This window comes from Bicyclus anynana, chromosome 14, assembly GCF_947172395.1.
Source record: "Bicyclus anynana chromosome 14, ilBicAnyn1.1, whole genome shotgun sequence".
NCBI classification, from domain to species: domain Eukaryota; kingdom Metazoa; phylum Arthropoda; class Insecta; order Lepidoptera; family Nymphalidae; genus Bicyclus; species Bicyclus anynana.
This window is the reverse complement of record NC_069096.1, coordinates 9,893,599-9,913,663: the sequence shown is the minus strand read 5'-3', so window position 1 is coordinate 9,913,663 and position 20,065 is coordinate 9,893,599. Positions and strand designations below refer to the sequence as shown.

At 36.8% G+C, this 20,065-nt stretch overlaps 1 protein-coding gene across 1 annotated transcript in view; it reads left to right on the top strand.

Moving 5' to 3' along the window:
• The first annotated feature begins 380 nt into the window (after nucleotides 1–380).
• The window catches only part of LOC112051822 (G protein-coupled receptor kinase 1), a 73,813-nt gene continuing 54,128 nt past the window's right edge, over nucleotides 381–20,065 (top strand). Inside the window, exons 1-2 of the mRNA XM_024090620.2 lie at nucleotides 381–876; nucleotides 7,621–7,697. Of these exons, the coding sequence (XP_023946388.1) occupies nucleotides 764–876; nucleotides 7,621–7,697 (190 nt within the window). The 5' untranslated portion in view covers nucleotides 381–763. The remainder of the gene's footprint in view (nucleotides 877–7,620; nucleotides 7,698–20,065) is intronic.

Here is a 20,065-nt window from a genome sequence, read left to right as displayed (position 1 = left end):
GAACGCATAAATTTTAAACGCGTAGCAAATCCAAATTTCTTTGTGAGCAAAGACCAATGGATCGGATCGGTGACAAACACTTGAAAACCTTAGCAAATCAAGTCAAAAGCTTTGTCCATACATTTTAATTTATGATGGTTGGGGTTGCTAAAAGGTTTGGCAAGGATTTATTTCGTGCAAAACATTCTATGTTTATTTTGTGAAATTATTTGTTTATTTGAAAAGTTGGAGGTGCATGCCCGGGCTGGGTTTGAACCTTTGCACTATGAATCAAAGGCAGTCTTATCTACTGGGCTACCGCGTGTTTGTATAATTAGAGTTAATTTTGTATACTTGATTCCGTCTAATCGTATATGTGAAATATTGACACTGGCAGCCCTCGCATCTATAAGCGAAACTCGAAAGTGAGTGATTGACGGGCCGCAAGCGAATGATGGTGGATTTTGGTTATTTATTAAATGACTGCAGTTTTAACTTGCAAGTTTTTGTGTATGAATGAACAAAGGAACTTTCATCGAATATATCTAGGATTGTTTAGCATATGTACCCCCGCGTGCCCATATGTTAATCGTAGATTATTATGGGAAGAGAAATGTGTCAATCAGCATCAACAAATGGTGTTTTATATTAGTGAACGGTAGTCATGTGAAGAGGGTTATGACTTTGAGCAGGGAATTAAATAGGAAATTAGGAGTGAAATTTGTGTTTGTGTTGTGTGGAAGTGCTTAGTTTTTTGAGGTGAAGGTGATTATCCAGACTCAAAATGGCGGACCTCGAGGCAGTGCTGGCCGACGTCAGCTACTTGATGGCAATGGAGAAGTCCAAATGTACTCCAGCAGCCAGGGCCAGCAAAAAGATCGTGTTACCCGACCCAAGGTACATACACAAACCTTAGGTTCACAACGAGGTTCATATTAGAAACATGGTCTTGAAGTTTGTTTACAAAATAAATAAAACAGTATGTACTTAAATGTGGTTGAAACTCTTTCACCTACTACCACAGCTTCTAATGGCTATTATTCAGCTATGGTAACATCCAAAATCCCCTCAATGATAATGTTATAGAACCTAGAATCATTTAATATCTTAAATAAAAAATAAAAATGCTTACACTTTCATAAACATTTTGGAGATTAATTACTGAAATTTATTTCAGTTGTACCTACATTTCACTGTATCGTATTTTTGACTAAGTAATTAAGTTTAGTCTCAATATCTTAAATATAGATATTATTTATAACTTAATTATAATTAACTTATTTATAACTAATATTATTTATATAGATATTATTTATTAACAATGTTTATAATGTCTGTTAGTACAATAATTTGTAAACAATATGAGATACAGGAAAACTGTTATAGTTCAGTTGTTATTGGTTCTAATATTGGTCCTGAAGTTTCAGATGAAATTCTTAATTAATTCTTTCAAGGGACCCTTGTAACTTTAATTTTAAGTTTTCGACTTTAATTATAACTTGAATTTTCAAAAGTGCTTGTAAAGTAAGCCTAATTGAATTAAATGGATTTTGAATTTTTTGAATCTTACATCAATTGAAATTTACATTATCAGCAAGTAACATAGGCTATAGTCTGGGAATATAAAAAGAAATTTCATTTTTTTTTCAAATTTCATTTTATTAATATTTTTTCTTACATATATTACATTGTTATATGACGCAAGTTTGAGATGAGAAGAGGGATGTTAATGAATTTTCAAGTAATTCCTTAATCCTACACCTTGGTCAAATCCTGGGCTCTACTCAGGACCTGCCACATGACCGGCGGATTCACTGAATCCTTGGAAGACTAAGATACTAGTCTAATTTTTATTCATGCATGCACCTCCAACTTTTCAGTTGTGTGCATTTTAAGAATATCACATTCTTAAATGGTGAAGAAAAAACACTGTGAGAAAACCTGTATACTAGAGAATTTTCTTAATTCTTTGTGTGTGTAAAGTCTGCCAATAAGCATTGGGTCATCATGGTGGACTGTTGGCCTAACCCCTCTCATTCTGAGAGGAGACTCGAGCTCAGCAGTGAGCCAAATATGGGTTGATAATAATAAAGATAATAACAAAGAAACAAGAAAAATAAATATTGCCTGTGATGCATATACAAGTGACCCTACAAGAGTTTTCATTTTTGTATTAGAATATTCAGAACTCTAAAAAGGCAGATGAATACAAAAGGCAGCCCTATAGAATAATACAAATCAGCTAGGCAACAAAATCATACATTTTGGCGTCTGAGTATAATTTCATTTATTGTCCTGCGCAAGCTTCTTCTTCTTCTTCTTTCCTGGGCCTTTTCCGCACTTGGCCATTTGTGGTTGGCCGTTGTACATTGGTCCCTTTGGTGCTGGTCCCCGCCGGAGTTACTCCAGCCAGCCGAGCTCGCTCCAGAAGCTAAGCAGGCCGCCCAGGTCGCCGAACGCCTCATGGAGTGTTGCTGGGGATCCAATGTGTGCTGCGCGTTGTTCAGATACACCTCTGCATCTAAGCATAACATATATCGGGGTTTCCTCTTCCTCCATGCATGCTCTGCACAGAGGACTGTCGGTTATACCTAGAACCGAAAGGTGTTTATTTAGTGCTGCGCAAGCTTATTTGGACTAAGTGCAAAGTGCCAGTACAGTTTTGTGTCAACTTGACACAAAAATTAAGAAACCTGTACTGGCTGACTGGGTAAAAGTCTCAGCTGAATTCTACCAGCAAGTTAGCAGTGTACAAAGCTACATTGGAGCCAATTTGGACTTATGCCGCTGGGTACAGCCAGTGCCAGTAACATTGAGATACTGGAAAGATTTCAAAACAAAGCCCTAAGATGTCTTTTTATTATCCCACCATACATAAGTAACAAGAATATCCAAAAAGATCTTAATGTTAAGACCGTCAGACAGGAAATATGGTGTTACAGTATTAAATATCAGGAGGGACTAGCAATGCATGTCAATGACTTGGCAAACAATCTGGAAGGAGACGGCAGCCTGATGTTTTGCAGACTGAAGCGTAACAGTGTTCGAAATCTAGCCTAGAAAGAAACCTATTAAACAGCATAATAGGGGATCCGTTAATGGAATTAACCTTCTGATGACCCATAATCTCTAACCAACAGATGAACAGAAAAAAAGAAAGGAAGAAGAAAGGAGAAAAAAAAATTATTGGCCTAACTTTCACCTCATTGCATATAAAATTTACATTCAATCATATGTTCTACTATCTACAGAGTGTTGGGCAGTATTTCACATAACTCTGGGGTTATATTCTTTAACAAAAATGAATTAAAATATTCAAGGAACATGTGTTCTAAAATGAACATTTTCAGAGTAAATATAAAGGCTAGGCAGGAAGAACAACACTAGCGGAGGAGGGTAGTGTTAATCGTTTGTTTGTATAGTTCTGTTTTGCCTAAACACGGACGTTTTAACTGAAAAGTTCGACTACAGTTAAATCTGTAGGTGTGTTTGTATAAAAGATGAAATATCCATGATTTATAAAAAACTGAATTTCTCGTGGGCAAAGTGGAGAAGGCAAGTGGCGAATGAGCGTCCCCTATTGTTTGATATTTAACTGAAAATTAAATAAAGAAAAGTCTTACTGGTCCTACACTATCCGCCGTAAAGTAGCATGATTGACTTTAATAAACAGAAACTAGAAAAGATGTATGCAAATTAAAACATTCGCCCATGGCACAATCGCGTAAATATGCCCAGTGATATTTATGAATCGTATGGTAGGTATGTAATAATTTTACTGTGCCATTTATTACGTACGTTATGAAAGCGTGTTCGTTTCGTATTCAACGGGCTCGTGCAATGTTTATTTATGAATTAACTAACAAATGGCTGTGACCTCAAGTTGATGTACCTGTTAAAGATCATTTCCATTTCCCACATGAACGGATGTCAGGCTCGGCGAAACGGCAGGAAACCTAGTGGTTTTAAACATTTTGATCAATTATCGTCGGCCACGAGCAAGAAGGCTGGTTGGTGGACGGGGAGACTAGACTGACTGGTACCCGGCTCCCCCTTACACCCCATAGGCGGAGCGATGGACGTTGGGGTCCCAAGTTGGAATGGCGACCTCGCACTAGAAAGCGCAGTGTTGGTCGACCGCTCACCAGGCTGACTGACGACATCGCAGGGATTCGCTGGATGCAGGGGATTCAGGATCGTGATGTTTGAAAGTCCCTACAAAAGGGATGTGTAGTGGATGTTCGGGTGATGATAACAATATTTTACTCAATACGAGATTTAAATGACACTTCTAGAGGAACTTCAATAAAAACGCTATTAAATCCGTTCTTAGTAGGTGATAGATACCTATTTATTTACTCGTACATCGAGAGAAAATATTTTCAGCACGTAAAACAACTAGTTTACGATACCATAAAGAGTTTACGCTTATTGCACGGGTTTGAAGTTTATCGCACACTGCCGGAAGAGCCGCATGCAATGCATTTTACGGCATCATTAGTCTACCGCATCGTGAAATAATTTGCCTTTTATCTTTTGCTAGGGCTATTGAGCGTCAATGAAGTTCTGAGTAATGCTAGCCACGGTCCGATATACCCACGTCTGGTAAAACGCATCGTGTGTTGGTCGCGATGTTTGATACAAGTCGAGCCATCAATCGTCATGCAAATCGCTATCAACACAAACATGATGAGTTTTCTGGACGTCATGCCGGCAGTGCTGCAAGCATGTAAGTATAACGGACCGTGGGTGACTAGCATACATTGACCGGAGAGTGCATCAGTGCGCAATCAACTTATACACTACTAGTAGACGCCCACAACTTTGTCCGCGTGGAGACAATAAGATTAAATATAGAATAAACAACCATTCTCTTCACTCTATCTTCTTATTTATGAAAACCGTATTAAATCTTCGGAGATATCACGTAGTATAATTCGTTCCATAGTTTAAAAGATCTAAGCGAAGAGACGGCGGGAAGGCGGAGAGCGACCTTGTTTTCTTGCTGCTTTACTAGCTGACTATAATACTATAGCTTTTGAATATATTTAAAGTACATTAATAAAATAGAAGCCTAAGCTACGACTTCTGGTAGGCGTCCACAGATCCACTTCGTACGCATTGGACGTATCGCATCAAACGGAAAACGGATCTTTGTATAGATAGTCATACAAGTGACGCGTCCACTGATCCCCAGCGTTTGGATCGCATCGAACGAACGGCTTTTATCTACCGTAAAATTAAAATCCGTTTGATGCAATGCGTCCGATACGTAGGAAGCGAATCAGTGGAAGCCTACCATAAGACGAAGCTGACATATTCAAAACGCCTACCATTAGACATATTCAAAAGCCGTCTCTACGTTTAGTCACCATCATCATCAGCCCATATTCTCAGTGCGAATAAGCCTCCCAATTTATAGGGTTAGGAGTTTTATATACCACGCAGCTCTAATGCAGGCTAATTATTATCATGCAGGTTGCTGGGCGTACGACCTAATAACATAAACGAATTACTTACTTTAAAATAATTTAGGCAACGTATCTACGTAATTATCATACTTTAAGCACTCATTCGCACGAGAACTTTTTAACGGACGTTAAAAATGCGTTCCAATACTTCAAATGCATTGCCAAGTATATGTTCACACGACAACGTTTTTAAAAGACGACGCTTTTTTACGAGCAGTGTTGCATTTTCAATTTTGAGTGTTGAAAAATAAAAAAACTCTCGTGCGAATGATGGCTTATACTTAGTCTAGTAGTATAAGTTCAGAACCCTTGCTACCACGGTCCAATTCGATCTACCGTACTTTCTACTTTTACCGTACCCATGGTAGGAGCAAATGTTTTTTTACAAGCAGTGTTGCATTTAAATTTTGGGCGTTGTAAATATAATTTCATTTAACTTCATACTGTATTTAAACGCTTTATTAACGTCCGTTAAAAAAACTCTCATGCGAATGATGGCTAAGTTTAACCATGAAATAAAAACTGAATACCTAAATGCATTGAGTTACTTGTATAATTGTCTCCTTTTGAATGCTAATTTTATTAACTGAATTATCGTAAAATTTAACAAATAATACGAAATAATAAATGTATTTTAAAATATGTAATTGCTATAATAGTTTATTAATATGCTGATTTTATTGGGTAAATTACCGTATTTTACATATTCATTCATATCATCTTTGTTGAAATAATTTCAATACATTATAATAATAGTAATAGACCTAAGTATAATTAAACTGTCTTTAAAATACTTTCATGTAAACACTTGAGTACCTACTACTGTATTACATTATATTATAATACATATCAGTGGCGAAGGATGGAATTTTGTGGAAGGTCATTCCAAAGAAATGGAAATTAATTTCGCTTGATACACACTCCGGTTACATCCATACATAAGAGAAACCATGTGGAGAGATGGATTTTTAAAAGGTAATCCGGCGGGAATCGGCCTGTATTCTCTCTTCGCCGCTGATACATATACTTCGTATGTACATAGTTAGTTATGAACATTCGCGAAAGATGATCCGGCGTACAAACAAGCCACTGGGACGGGGTCGTAAAAAAAAAAACCAAGAAAAGTAAGAATCCACATAAAATCTCTTCGGAGATATCACATAGTAAACAAAACTATAAAACATTCTGGGACTTTATTTATTATTTACTAAAAGGCGTATCCCACGACTTCGGTCGCGTACCTACAATATTTTACGACTAGCTTGTTATCCGTGACTTTGTCAGCGCTGAATTTAATGGTTTTCGGGTAATATAATAATTTTTGTAGTCTTTGAGAAATTGACTATCGTGACTAAAAGGCGCCCGTCTGAAACGTTCTCCAATATAAAGCTTTCGTTTCGAAGATTAACCTGGACAAATAAACATGCATTATAAGTGTGAGTTTTTGACGTTATAATCAACTAGCGGACGCCCACGACTCCTTTAGGACTTTTTAAAAAGCCCGCGGGTACTTCGGATTTTCCGGAAAAAAGTAGCCTTTGTCTGGAGTCCAATTTATCTCTACAAAATTTCATTCAAATCAGTTCAGTGGTGACAGACAGACTTACTTTCGCATTTTTAATATTAGTATGGATAATACTCGTTTTATTTACTACTAGCGAACCTCGCGGTTTCACCCGCGTATTTCCCATTAACGTGAGAATACGGGGATAAAATACATATATATACTACTACTACTAGCTGTCAATGTCACCACCAATGTAATGTATTTTATTTGTTGGCCTAACACGGGATTCGAACCCTGGACTCATAGTCCGTAGCCGAACCAGCTTACCACGGGACCAATGAGGCAGTTATAGAACATTTCCATCATTTCCCACATGGACGGATATCAGGCTCGGCAAAACGGCGGGAAACTAATTGTAGGCGGCAGTTGTAATAATATACTAGCGGACCCAGCCAAGCTTCGCTTTGACTTATTAAATTTAACAACTTCACCACACTGGCTAGTACAGTTACGCAAGCAACCAATAAGGTTCATCCAATTGGCGACAAACAGAATCTTTAGCCGCTTCTATTTATAAGAATTCACACTATAGAGTACAGGAGTCCACTCATAGTGTTTGACATTTATTCCACTTTAATGAGTGTTTTTTTTTGTTTGTTGCAGTGTACGGAGTGTCATGCATAAATATATGGAGAAGAAGAATGAAGTAAATTTTGACAAAATTTTTAATCAAGTCTTAGGTATGTATTTTCATTTCATACTACATAATGTTGACCTAAGTAATGTTAACTACTTGACCCCGATTTCTAAGACGATGTGCCTGTATCTGTATATAAATCTACGCTTCGTGATAAACTTGTAAACACAAACTTGTGATCGATCTGTAGGTAAAAATAATAGCAGGGAAACACTACTTTATTAAGCTTGTTATTAAAATAACTTGTAAAAGTGATCATTATTACCTATAATTATTTAAAAAATATACCGCATTATAAAATCCCAATAACCAAGCTCGGTTCACGACAAATGCTAAAGTTGCAAATAATTCGGTGGATTCGATAGCCCAGTGGATATGACCTCTGCCTCCGATTCCGGAGAGTGTGGGTTCGCATCCAGTCTGGAGCATGCACCTCCAGCTTTTCAGTTGTGTGCATTTTAAGAAATTTAATATCACATGTCTCAAGCGGTGAAGGAATAACATCGTGAGGAAACCTGCATACCAGAGAATTTCCTTAATTCACTGCGTGTGTGAAGTCTGCCAATCCGCATTAGGCCAGCGTGGTGAACTATTGGCCTAACCCCTCTCAATCTGAGAGGACAGTCGAGCTCAGACTATGGGTTGATAATGATTATAATGATGAGTACCTAATTCAGAAATAATGTAATTTACCTTTTATAAGGTGGAGCGCATATGACTGATAGTTTCATTGAAAGCACTCCAGGTAAAGTTTGAGCTCAAAACTCATTTGTCGGCGCGGACAAAGAGCGGCTACGTACTATACTATTTACGGCCTCCGTGGCGCAGATTTACAAGACGAAGGTCCTGGGTTCGATCCCCGGCTGGGCCGATTGAAGTTTTCTTAATTGGTCTAGGCCTGGCTGGTGGGAAAAGACGTACCGCCGAGCGATTTAGCGTTCCGTTACGATGTCATGTAGAAACCAAAAGGAGTTTCATCCTACTTCTAACAGGTTAGCCCGCTTCCATCTTAGATTGCATCATCACTTGCCATCAGGTGAGATTGTAGTCAAGAGCTAATTTGTAGAGAATAAAAACAACTATACTACGAACGCCTCGAGGTGACACCTAGCCGCTCCGTATCCGCCTATAGATGAGTTTTGAGCTTTAAGTGTACGCCCGACTGACTCCATGCAGAATCACCGTTGGCAGCTTTACCGTTGAAGGTTCTTTCAATGAATATTCCGCAGGTTTTGCACTTATACGCCGTAACTAACGGTTTTTGGCTCGTGGGAGGCTTCCGCCGTGGCTTGTTACCACCCTACCGGCAATGACGTCGTGTAGAAAAGGTTTTTCATCCTCCTCCTAACAAGTTAGCCCGTTTCCATCAGGTGAGATTGTAGTCAAGGGCTAACTTGTAAAGAATAAAAAAAAAATAAAACTATGGACACATGCTTAGTCAATGATTAGCCTATAACCTATTTAAGCAAATGCTTGGGGGGAGGGGGAGAGGTCCACCAGAGACGACCGAAAAAGAATGAGCACTCGAAACCAAAAGCAACTTCAAAATCCGTGCATTTTAAAATTGACCTTGACGTTTTTGGTACATATTCTAGATACCTACGGTACGTATGAACAGTTTTAGGGTTCCGTAGTCCACAAGGAACTCTTATAGTTTCGCCATGTCCGTCTGTCCGTCCGTCCGTCCTTACGAAGTTTTTTGGGGTTCCTTCCCCACATGCAAAGTGAGGATGAATATTTTATCGTCTATCCCGTTGTGTGGGGCATCGTTATCGGTATATTTGAGCATTACTTATGAGATAAAAGTGCTAATTCAATCTACGGAACCCTACAATGCGCGTGGCCCGACACACACTTGGCCGGTTTTTTAAATTAGCTCTTTGTGGTTCACATGTGGACACAAAAGAAGATTGCTAGGGGCATCAAGTTACCTTAATCCGGCACTGCTCACGCAAAGAAAGAAGAACCCTTTGAACTCTTTTCATCTTTTTAGTTGTTGTTATAATCTTAAACAAAGCTCATGTTTCGCGTCACCCCTGTTTGCGCATCGGCGACATAAATAACTATAGGCCCATTAAATAAAGCTCTTTATGGATACTAAACAGAGTATAAAAATAACTTACACTCGCTACGGCTTCGGGGTATCGTGTTATTTGGACCGTAGTATCAGTTTATTATATTTAGCAATGCTACGAGTCGTAATATGCCGGAAGTGAAAGGGCTTAAAGTTGGAATATGAGGCTTTTGGACTAAGAGCCTGTGATGGTCAGACCTTCGTCATTACAAATCTGAAAGTTTGTCAACTCATGCTCCTACCATAGGTACGGTAAAAGTAGAAATTATGGTAGTTCGAATTTGGACCGTGGTAGCAAGGGTTCTGAACTTATACTACTAGACTAAGTATACTTGAAATTTTCTTAGATGACAATTTTAAACAACAATAATGGCTGACTATGAACCAAAGACAATCAGTAGGGTTGAGAAGTTAACCGCGGGCATCGTAACGATATCAAGTAGGTATCGTTATATCTGAAATAACTAAACTAAAATATCCGTTACTATACGTCATCTTAAAAAATGAATACGTTCCATATTCGTTTCGTTTTCCAACTTTTCAGTTGTGTGCATTTTAGGAAATTAAATATCATTTTAAGAATATATACACCAAGGAGAAGAAGTGAATCATAAAATACATGAAAATGTTGGATATAGTAATAATAATAATATAGCCTTTATTTCCAAGTACATAAATTACAAAAATTTTACAGTTTACATTTTTAAAAATTACAAAAGAAAAGTTACAAAAGTTACAAAAGTTAAAAAACATTAACATTTCATTTCATTTTGTTGGATATAGTAGCGACATTATTTCCGCATACGAATATTTTTGAAATAAAGTCAGTGGCAATTTATAATGGAAATTTTTAATTTTTAAATTGTTGAAGAAAACAATTGAGAAAAACAAAAAAGCGACAAAAATATTTTTCTATTGAATTAAAGATTATTATTTCTTTCTTTTTTCCCTTGGTTATACACCACTAGTCCAAATGACTATGTAGAACATAATTGGAATTAATGTACACTTACTGTCTGTCTCTAATTATAATTCGTAACATTTTTCTAGCTCTAGAACCTACTAAATTTATTACCGCATAATGTCATATATTCAAAAATCTTTGTACTAAAGTTTCGGCCCCTTGTACATCACTATCTCTCAAACTTCTTTATATAATATCCTAATAACTCTGACTATCACGATTTACGTATACCAGAAAAATAAAAATCTCACCATGTTGCGAAACAAAAGTAATAAATTTTTTTCCATTAGTATTTTAAATCTTTTATTTATTTTTCTGATCCAGCAATCATAATATTCAAGTCGTATTTGTGTATTGTTTTCTTTATTCTTAATTTAAAAATTTTGCAAGTGGTTGAAGAATCGGTTTATCGGTTTTTTAATAATTTTTGATCGTGCTATATAATTACAAACATTCGGGAGCACTCGCGCCGCGATTGGTTAAGCTCGGTTTAGGATGAGTTTACTGCGAGCAAAAAGTGCCACATTGTCGCTTCCATGCTCAGAGTGAGGTCGTGTCAATGTTTGTTCCATATCTTCATTACTTATTTGTTTCGTTTGCAATTGTTAGTCTTGTTATTTATTTGTTGTTTGGTTGTTATATTATTGCTGATTGCTGAGTAGTGTATAACTAACAATAATATAACTAACCGAAAATTCCGACTTTCAGATGGGTGGATTTTAGGTTGAATTTCATATGGATTGATTTATTTATTAGGTATATTAAAAATATAAAAAAAAATTATTATGAAAAAATACAACCGACTTCAAAATGTTAACGTACCCACGAAACTAAAAAGGGAAAGATAACATTATTATATTTTCTACTTATTGATCATTTTGAAGTCGCTGCCAAGCCCATCTGATGTTGACTTAAGTCGTTACTGAAAAAAACACATGACAGACAAAAATAATGTCTGAGAAACAAAAATCTTTACGATAGGGTACACCTTCAATTAATAGATTGAATACACTGGCTTGGCAGAAAATATAATGATATTATTTTTTCCTTTTTTTAATTTCGTGGGTACGTTAATATTTTGAAGTCGGTTGTATATATTTTTTTAAATTATTATTTGTTTTTTCTCAATTAGGTCCTTCAACAACTATTTTAAAATCAAAAATCTCCATTTAAAATTGCCACTGACTTTATGAAAAAATATTCGTATGCGGAAATAATGTCGCTGCTATGTCCAACGTTTTCATGTATGTAGATTTACTTCTTCTCCATGGAGTATAATATATTCTTTGGTGCTGTGTTAATAAAGATACACATTTATTTTATTTATAAGCCACAAGGGACACAAATATTAAAATTAAAAAATATGTACATAATTATCGACAAGTTATAATTTCATGTATCTTTCCCGTCTCTTCAATTCATAGACAATCTAGCATTACGAAATGTCAAATTCGCAACATTTTCGTTAATCTGTAGAAATAAAACTTGTTGTGATTTCGTTTTTAGTGAAATAAATGTGATATAATAGTTAATTACAAGCAGTTTTTATGTAATTCGCGGTGTGCGCGTTAAATGAAGTGATGTGTATATAAATGATTTAGTTTAAACGGACGGTTTGTGAGAAATATGTGAATGTCGTGACGACGGATCTTTGTTTACCTTTTTTGCCATGTAAGGAAAAAAATAGTATATAAGCCATCATTCTCACCAGAGTTTTTTTGAATTTCCAACACCCAAAATTAAAAATGCAACACTGCTCGTAAAAAAGCGTCGTGTTAACATATACTTGGGAATGCATTTGTTGTATTTGAACGCTTTTTTAACGTCCGTTAAAAAATCATCTCGTGCGAATGAGGGCTTAACCGTAAATTTTTCATATTTTGAACATAATTAAAAAAATACCTACGTTTTTAATTAATTTTTTTACTGGAAACTTGCTTGCTAAACCCATCACGGTCAAAATTCCATAGTTACCTACCTTACTGCCTTTCCTAGGAGCAAGATCTGAGAGACTTTCAGCTTTTCCTAAATAAGGAAGATCTGGCTATAATGGGCTCTCCTATTTTCGCTTTTTCTATTTATCCGTATCTGTAAGGGAAAACGGGTTGACCGGTTTCTCATGACATTATTCCGATTGAATTTTTTTTTAATAAAAATTGGCAGACTTCACATACCCAGAGAATTAAGAAACTCAGGTATTCAGGTTTCCTGACGATATTTGTCCTTCACCGTTCACCATAAATATCACGCGTGATATTTAATTTCTTAAAATGCAATGCTGAAAAGTTGGAGGTGCATGCCCCGGACCGGATTTGAACCTACGCCTTCAGGATCAAATCCAAAGGTCATATCCACTGGGCTATCACGTATCTCTAAAATAATACTCATTACTATTAGTTATTACATGATATACCTAAATAAGGGAATCATCAAGGATATGTACCTACATTTTATACAGATCTGTCTGTCTGTTTACTCTTATCTCTGAATATTAATTTATCCTTGAAGTCCTCTGGACTAGGTGATATCATAGCACAATCATAGTGACAATTATGGTCACTAAGTTACTAACTTAGTAGTTACTACATATATTTAAAACAAAAATTTTCAACGCACTCTTGTCTTGTATTTTTTTTTTTTTGTAAGAGAACATGGCATAGACCAATTCACTATTTTGGTCTATCTACTGTATGATATCCACCACCACCAGATGACATTCGTTCCATAGAATCTCAATTTCGTATATTATGTCAACTCAAATATAGTGAATTAGATTTTGTGTCATCATATTAACATCTGATAGTGGTCGATAAATAATCAATAAATTATCACCCTAATCTGCCAACCAGCATTGGAGCAGTGTGGTGGGTCTAAGCTCTATATCCCCTGATTTAAAGAGGGAGGTCTAACCCTTTAGTGGACAGTTAAAATAGACATATCCAATGGTGTTTCAAAATGAACTTTAAAAAATAAGTTCATGAAAATACTTGATTTTGCATTGGAATATTTTTCGCGATGTATTAAACCGTTAATGTAATTGATAATCGGTTTATAATCAGAAATATTGTCCACTGACCTAGTATTGAAAATGTCGATAAGTAAGTACTGTACATAATAAGATAACAATAGGTAATAATATGTACTTATACATATACTATCAAGCGGTCCAGGTCAAGTTTCGCTTTGATACATATCAAAGCGAAACTTGACCTGATACCTACCCTACCCTACCCCTACCTACCCAAGCTACCCCTACCCAACCCTACCCCTAGCCTACACCTACCCTACCCCTACCCTACTCCTACCTCATAAAATAGTATAGTATTATAATATAGGAGCTTAAAACGCCTTTGAGTTGCACCTTACACATCTAAAGTCAAGCCAACACGACATCTAAAAGACATACATACAGCCGAACGTAGAACCTCCTCCCTTTTGGAAGTCGGTTAAAAAGTCTTACGAAAGCAAAAACTATACCAGCAGACAGTGGCGAGCACTTCATAGATGCAAAAATGCACTGCACACCCTGTGGGGTACTTCGAAACTGTATCGGAGAAGGAATTTTCCATTTTCTACAATCTTTGCATATAATGCTTACCCTAGTTAAAAACCTTGTGCACGCCACTGATAGCAGACCAGTACCAGCAGATGAATACAGTAAAAAAACAATTGTCTGTCTATTAATGAAGTCTAACAGTTTATTTAGACGATGATGACGACGAATTGAAGTAATTACTTAACTGGGAAAGCTTTTAAACCTGCTATCGATCGGTGAACTCTATAATAGTTATTGTTCCCCAGTGAACGCTGAAAATTGCTTTGTAAGCTGATTAAAAGCTAAACTACAATATACACATTTTTCAATCCAATCTCATCTCAATTTTATTAATTATATTGATAAAAATATTGTTAATTAAATTACGTGTTTGTATCAATGGCCATATAAAAAAGGTTCAAAATTACAATTTAAATTTTCATGTATGTTGCAATTTAATTCACTTTATAATGGAGTGCCGTTAAACTTGAAAATGTTAAAAACACATTTCCAAAGTTTATATAAAGACTAGCAGACGCTGTGTGGTTTCGTCCGCGTGGTTCCCGTTCCCGTGGGAATACGTGGGTAATATATAGCCTATAGCCTTCCTCAATTAATAAGCTATATAACACTGAAAAAATTTTTCAAATCGGACCAGTAGTTTTTGAGATTAGCGCGTTCAAACAAACAAACAAACAAATTAACTCTTCAGCTTTATAATATTAGTTTAGATTTATTGACCTCTGGATTCCAATATATAAACCTAACGGCACTCCACTAAGTAGTTGTGTTGAGCTTTTTGTGACAATGATACTTTTTTCTTCGAGGCACCATCTCGTAAGGTTTGAAAGTTAATCACAGTAATGACAGTCATAATAATTAATTTATTTAGAATTCTGATATCTACAAAATCTACAGTTCCATGACATTGTCAAAAACAAGTTATTTCAATTTATAAAATATCTTGAAAATAAAAAAAAAAACACCAAATGCACCTCAGATTATGCGGATTGAAATAACGAAATCCCTATACTATTTTCGTCAGATATAATATAAACATGCAGCAATGTATGGCCCTATAAGGCTTAAACACAAAACTTCATATTTCAACAAAGTGCATCTTACTCCTTGCCTTTTTACTAAGTTAAAATAACTGTTAAAAGCATTTGCCAGTAAGTTCTACTATCTACCTGGTATCTAGACTGGGAGCCTCAGCGTTAATTAGATAGAAACCCACCATTAATAAGCTTACCTACATAGGAACTGTGGCAGAAATTTAATTATGAAAACGAGCACAGCCTACGGAAAATGTTTATTTATTTTAAGTTTATGTTAAAATTAAATTAGCCAAATGCTTAAATGCTGCGTATTCGGATTATAAAAGCTGTTTTTTCGTTTTTGTAGTTGTATGTAGAGATAGATAGATCTGCTATAAGTATTATTTATTTAACATAACAAAATATATACTTAAAACTACAAAATTCATCAAGAAATATAATAGGTAGATATGTGCATAAAGGCGGTCTTAACTCTAACAGCGATCTCTTCTAGTAAACCTGCTTTGTAAGATTCATGTTAAAGAAAAGGGATAGTGCAATAAAGATTATATCCTTCCTACTTAATATTATAAACGCGAAAGTTTGTATGGATGTTTGAATGTTCGTTACTCTATAACGCCGTTACTTCTGAAGGTATTTAGCTGAAATTTCTAATGGAAATGGATTTTACTCTGGATTACCACATAGGCTAGGTACTTTTTATCCCATCCATGGTTTCCCGAGATTTGCGAAAACTGATGATTTTGATGATATGAATGTTTGTTACTCTTTCACGCCTCAACTACTGAACCGAATTAGCTTTAGAACTAAAATTTGGTATTAACATAATATATTATAGCTTGCATAGACTACTTTTTATACCGAAAACATCCATGGTTCTTGAGGGATTTGTGAAAAACTAAATTCCATGCGGACGAAGTCGCGGGCGTCCGCTAGTAAATAATAAATAAACTACATGCATTTTACATACTTATATACATAAAATATGTTGTATGATATAAATGTAGTATTTGGAAAAGAGTTTTTTGTGTTGGAGCAAAGCTTGGTCAGTAAACTACTACAAGCAGCAATGCTGTGGTCCGATACGAAAGCCGGTGTTGTTTTGAAGTTGGTTTAACTTTTATAAATTGTTTTTTTATGGAAATTCGCCCCGTTGGTCCAGTTCGGTTCAGTCGGTCTGTCTGTAGATGGGATATTACACTTTTCCTCCTTGTTTTTTTATGGAAATTCGCCCCGTTGGTCCAGTTCGGTTCAGTCGGTCTGTCTGTAGATGGGATATTACACTTTTCCTCCGACAATTTCTCAGTCAAAATTCTCGATCCAGAGTTAGGAAGTGGGTGATGTAACGTGTCTCGAAAACCTCGTTAAACGTAGGTCCGCACCGCACACATCACACAGATTTTAGTATGTATTCTTTATATAGAACTAGCGGACGCCCGCGATTTCGTCTGCGTGGAATTCAGTTTTTCACAAATCCCACGGGAACCATGGATTTTGAAAAGTAGCTAGTAGTAGTATGTGTTAATCCACAGTGAAATCTATTTCCATTCCAAATTTCAGCCAAATCGCTTCAGTAGCTGCTGCGTAAAGGAGGAACAAACATACACACACACACACACAAACTTCCGGCTTTATAATATTAGTGTGATTATGTGTAAATGAATTCAGTTTATCACAAATTCAGTTTTTCACAAAGACGCCGTCCGCCAGTAAATAATAATAACTTTATTGTTTATACTATTTATGTCATAGGTCGTCGTCGTCGTTATCAACCCATATACGGCTCACTGCTGAGCTCGAGTCTCCTCTCAGAATGAGAGGGCTTAGGCCAATAGTCCACCACGCTGGCCCAATGCGGATTAGCAGACTTCACACACGCAGAGAATTAAGAAATTTTCTGGTGTGCAGGTTTCCTCACGATGTTTTCCTTCACCGTTTGAGACACGTGATATTTAATTTCTTAAAATGCACACAACTGAAAAGTTGGAGGTGCATGCCCCGGACCGGATTCGAACCCACACCCCCCGGAATCGGAGGCAGAGGTCCTATCCACTGGGCTATCACGGCTCTTCATATGTCATAGGTACACCATTCAATTTATAAATTATTTAAAATACTGTGTTCAAATTAAAAGCTTCTATATTAAAAAATTATCATCATCATCATCATTATCAACCTATATTCGGCTCACTGTGCACGAGTCTCCTCTCAGAATGAAAGTTAGGCATTAGTCCACCACGCTGGCTAAATGCGGATTGGCAGACTTCACACACGTAGAAAATTAAGAAAATTCTCATGTATGGAGGTTTCCTCACGATGTTTTTCCTTCCCCGTTTGAGACACGTGGTAGCTAATTTTTTTAAACGCACATAACTGAAAAGATGGGGTGCATAGTTGGATTTGAACCTACGCCCTCCAAATCAAAGGTAGAGGTCATAACCACTGGGATATTACGTCACACTTAAAAATTACCGTCACTTATCTTTGTTCACAATTCAATGACTGGCCACCATTTTTTGTAGATTGTCAAAAACTGCCTGGAATAAATTTAAAGTCGTGGAATGTGGAATATATTCCAAAAATCACAAAGTCACGGGTCACGAACCTGCTTCAACCTCGCGCCGCGTCTTGAGTGCTTTGCCAATAAAAGTAAACGTTGGTTAGGTACCTACCTACGGCCGCGGCGTCACGTGGTATACATGATATATGGGTTTTTAACGATTTAAGCGATCGTAATAATCTACGGTAAAAAGCAGATGTAATTATATGTCCTCTACCACAGACTATAGCGGAATTTCAACGTCACTGTACTGTGTTGTGTTGTGTAGTGTAAACATAGGCCACTTACGGTACGCATCCCTAGATCCGCATCGGACGTATCGCATCAAACGGATTTTAGTATTCTTTGTAAAGAAAATCATACAAGTGCGTTAACTGAATTGATCGCATCGAACGGATTTTATCTGCCGTAAAATTAAAAATCCGTTTGATGCGATGAGTACGATGCGCATCTGTGGACGCCTACTATTTGATTCATTATTGGTATCAGCCTATTTTAATGGCCTACTACAGGAGAGAGGATATGGAGCTAAGAGCTACAACATTGCTCTAATGCAGATTGCCGGGCGGACTTTCAGATGTTAATGATAAATAATTAATTTGAATGACGACTTAAGACTTTAGTCCTCTCTCAGGGGTGTTACAATACAAAACTCCTAACTCCGGACTTGCATTGAAATTGTTGTTTTTTTCTTTGACATTTTAACCCTTGACTACGAACACACCTGTTTTTAAATGTTGATGTAGTCTAAGATGGAAGAGGGCTTACTTTTGAGAAGTTTATTCTGCCCGCATTCGTGCCCGCGAGACCGTACCGTTACGCTATATCGCTTGGCCGTAGGATGGTAACTAGCTACGGTTTAATGTCTACCACCAGACCAGACCTAAGCCCATTCAGAAATTGTAAAATACTATACTACTCCGTGCTAGGAATCAGGACCTTTCTATTAAGATTTGAAAACCAGAGTACTACCAACTGCGCCATCGAGTAAAATCAGTGTTAGCCTTGACCCAGGTCTCGGAACCTAGCAAGGGCACCTATATTAAGTAACATTATGTTAAATCATTTATAGTCCAAGTCAGTAGCGACGACAGCGATGCGATGTCAGAGTATGTAATATGAAGGTAGTAGTAGTTTAATAAGGTTAGCTCGGTAATGCATTTGAGCACTCAATCCGGCTGACAAATGCAATTTACAAGGGACTGTATACAAAGGCTTTCGGTCTTTTACAATTAAATGAAGTGGAGTTTACTTGAAAATTAAAACTATTTCTTACCCAATCGCTACAGTACGTTGCTCCTCGCGCTGCCGCGATGTTGGCTTGCCTGGTCAAACACTGTTCTAATCGCGAAAATACTCACGCGATTATTCGTGAAATATTTCAGGAATATTCGCGACGGGACGAGTCAATGCCTTAACCTACCATCTTGCCTTGCCACCTACCATCCAATAAGCCCATACATGCCTGTAGCTTGACATCGATAAAATGTCTGGTTGTCGCGATATGCATGACATTATGCGGAATGCGACCAACACACCATCAGTTTTATCGGATGCCAATCTATTTGCGCTGGCCACATACTTGCCCTGTCTAAACGTACCACACCGCACACTGGTCTGCTCACGGAAATACTCGCGCGTAAGATGTTATTTTTTGCTTTTTAGTTTAGGTTAATTTTTGAGTTGGAAGTCGGTTGAATTTTTTTTATTAAATTTTTTTTTTAAATGCACATAACTGAAAAGATGAGGTGCATAGTTGGATTTGAACCTACGCCCTCCAAATCAAAGGTAGAAGTCATAATCACTGGGCTATCACGTTACACTTAAAAATTACCGTGACTTATCTTCGTACACAATTCAATGACTTGCCATCGTTTTTTGTAGATTGTCAAAAACTGCTTGGAATAAATTTAAAGTCGTGGAATGTGGAATATATTCCAAAAATCACAAAGTCACGGGTCACGAACCTGCTTCAACCTCGCGCAGCGTCTTGAGTGCTTTGCCAATAAAAGTAAACGTTGGTTACGTACCTACCTACGGCCGCGGCGTCACGTGGTATACATGATATATGGGTTTTTAACGATTTAAGCGATCGTAATAATCTATGGTAAAAAGCAGATGTAATTATATGTCCTCTACCACAGACTATAGCGGAATGTCAACGTCACTGTACTGTGTTGTGTTGTGTAGTGTAAACATAGGCCACTTACGGTACGCATC